Source organism: Vicia villosa, linkage group LG2 (assembly GCF_029867415.1).
Source record: "Vicia villosa cultivar HV-30 ecotype Madison, WI linkage group LG2, Vvil1.0, whole genome shotgun sequence".
NCBI classification, from domain to species: Eukaryota; Viridiplantae; Streptophyta; class Magnoliopsida; order Fabales; family Fabaceae; genus Vicia; species Vicia villosa.
In genome coordinates this window covers 27,698,916-27,701,825 of record NC_081181.1, presented here as the reverse complement: position 1 = coordinate 27,701,825, position 2,910 = coordinate 27,698,916, and the positions used below count along the sequence as shown (strand labels likewise).

Below are 2,910 nucleotides of genomic sequence, written 5' to 3'. Positions count from 1 at the left end.
GAGGGGGAGATTTTGGGATTAGTGTAGGCTGCTGAGCTGTCATGTTGATGAGATTGGACCAGGCATGCAAAAGAAAAAACAAAAAATGTTGGGATGTTTTGTAGATGGGGTTCAAGTAGTTCAGCATTTTTACTTTAACAAATCATGATATGGTTGTTGTCTAAAATAGTCCACTTTTCTAATGATGATTCTTGTGGACAACTCTACACTCATAATTCCCAATAAACATGTGTTGTTCTTCCATGTAACTATTTTTATTCAGTTGGACCTAACTCAACCCTATAAAACTGATTTGTAGATTGAGAATCGTTCCTATGTTCATGTCATATATTGTTCGATGTGAGACTCTTAACACTTCCTTTCACGTCCAAAATTGAATATCTGGAGCGTAGAACTAAATGGTGTGGACTCTAATACCATCTTAGAATGTATGAGTTAGACCTAACTCAACTCTATAAAATCGGTTTATAGGACGAGAATTGCCCTCACTTATAAACACAGACTGGGGAAAAACTCTTGCAAAGGAAAAATTACAGTTCAAACATATGGAAGAGTCAAAAGAGAATACCCCATCTCAGTTTCCTGGCACTTTCTTTCATATGGGTAGATAGCAACAAGTAAAGCCTCAATTTTGACAAGGGAGTTTCCAAGAAATGTGATATACTGAAAATAACATTAGTAGACAAAGAAAGATAATATGTCTAATGAGCAACTACTACAGACAATTCAAACCAAAAACTAAAACTATCACTCTAATGAAGCTACATAGGAAGATGCTTTTCTTGGTCAGGTTTTGAACATAAGGTCCTGATCTCTTTTCCTTGAATGATATTTGAAAATCCATCTCCAACCCTTGATGCTTTTTCTTCTCCCACTTTTCATTCCTCTGTCATTCACAGTGATTCTACAAGATGAACCTCCATCTCCAACATTTATGCTTCCAAAACCTGAGCCTGAAAGTGCATTATTATTACTACTATTATCAGCCATCTTTGCGTTGTTGAAATCATGCTGCTTAGATTCTGATGAATAATCAAGCTTCAAGTCAATAAAACTAGATTCATCCATGCCTTTGAAATCACTCTCTCTAAGCGAAAAAACGCGTCTGTTTATATAGCTTCCATCAACTTCCATTACTCCACTCTTTCTACCATTCTCATACTCATAAAAGAAATCACTTCTTCTTGGCTCTGCTTCACTGTAACCACTTCTCCTACCAGATTCCAACATCAAACCACCATTCACACCAGAACTTCTAGCTGCAGAAATAGAACTTCTAGCACCTGATAAAACCGAATCACCACCATCTTCAGATCCAAATATAGCACCACCCCTGAAACTACACAGAGATCTTGACCTTGACACACCCCCATGATGATGATGATCCACCATCCACATCTCACTCTTGTTGTCATCAAACCCAACAACACTCGTTGCTCCATAATCCTTCTTCTTGTTCTTCCTAAACAGTTTCCCGATTCTCCAAAAACCATGCCTTTTTATATCAACACAACTACTGCTGCTTCTTCTCAGCACCACAACCTCTTCTTCTTTCTCATTCATCTTGCCCTTAGAACTCAAATGCTGAATTAAATTCGTCTGATTCTTCTCATTCTCAATAAGAAACGAAACCCTGCCAACACTTCCCACCTCAACAGAACACGAGTTTCTATTAGAACTGATCTCATCAGAACAAGAACAAGATGAAAGCCGTTGCTCCCCGCAATCCGAACACACAAGCTTCACCAAACGCTCCTTAAGACAGTAAGCACAAATACCACCACCAACACCAGAACTAGAAGAAGAAGGATGTTTCTTACATGGAAGAAAATCAGAAGTAGAGTAGTAACAATCCATGTGATTGGTATAAGCTTCAACACCTTTGTTTCTGTCCATCATGGCCTCACTCTAGATGCAGTTTTTCAAAAGTAAAGTGAAAAAAAAAAGAGTGGTGTGAAAGAAGGAACCGAATATTACTTACTTAGCTTGAAGAAGCAGACTCTATGTATGAGTAATAAAAAGTTGAATATATGAATAAAGGAGAGTATAGAGGCGTTTCCTTTACGTTTTGTTTGCAGTAAAAGAAATAAAGCAGTAGTAACTATAACTAACTAGCTCCTGCAGGCATTATTGTGTAGGGAAGAGAGTAAACTCTTTAGTGAGTCTATTCATTAGAATGAATAGAATGGCATGCATATATGTTGATGATAGTAAGTACTAAGAATGTGCACATCACATATACCTACCATGCCAAAGTAGAGAAAAAAAACCATCAATTTTTGAATGAACTGTCAACAACATTACCTCCTTTGATGAATTAGTGGGTTGAGAAAGCACGCATACTCATTTGTCCACTCTCTTTTTAGCATCAATACTTGAAACCAAGACATAGACATGTAGTAGTCTATGTCCCTTTACTTGTGCCGCATAACCACGTGTCTTACCGACATATCTCTCTCACTTTCAATATAACATCACTAGCTCTACCTTTAGTATTCTACTTCATCATGCCCTTATGTTCCTTTTTTATTGTTGTTAATCATTTTATATTCTTATTGTTGCATATAAACTAACTTTATCAACTTTTGTTACAAATTATTTGTTGGGAAGTGTTACTTAAATACAAAATTTATAAATAGTGTCTATTAACACCGAATAACTTTTCCCTCGATTGTTTTCTTCATCTAGTACAAGTTCCATAAATAGTGGGATTTCTTTGATGGAGCGGACTGCTATTTTTTTATGTATATCTGATCTTCTAATGAAATCTTTCATTTTTCTTTTTGGTAATAAAGATCTAGTACCTAACTTGTTTGGAGAAGCAAAACATGGAATGGATCCTCTCTATTGTAATGGGAAAATAAGTGGAAACTCTAAAATTGGAGAAAAAACTACGACCGCAATCAATAG

At 36.3% G+C, this 2,910-nt stretch overlaps 2 protein-coding genes across 2 annotated transcripts in view; both read right to left on the bottom strand.

Moving 5' to 3' along the window:
- Positions 1–488, bottom strand: part of LOC131649768 (uncharacterized) — a 2,784-nt gene extending 2,296 nt beyond the window's left edge. The window contains exon 1 of the mRNA XM_058919525.1: positions 1–488. This exon is cut by the window's left edge and continues 659 nt beyond it. The gene's annotated coding sequence lies outside the window, so the exon portion shown is untranslated.
- Positions 489–643: 155 nt separating this feature from the next.
- Positions 644–2,468, bottom strand: LOC131649769 (uncharacterized). The gene has a single exon (XM_058919526.1). It carries the CDS (start codon positions 1,897–1,899, stop codon positions 787–789), a length of 1,113 nt encoding a protein of 370 aa, XP_058775509.1. The 5' UTR covers positions 1,900–2,468; the 3' UTR covers positions 644–786.
- Positions 2,469–2,910: the final 442 nt, after the last annotated feature.

Coding starts and splice junctions, on each gene's coding strand:
- LOC131649769 (XM_058919526.1), bottom strand. CDS start 1,899: ATGATGGACAGAAACAAAGGTGTTGAAGCTTATACCAATCACATGGAT.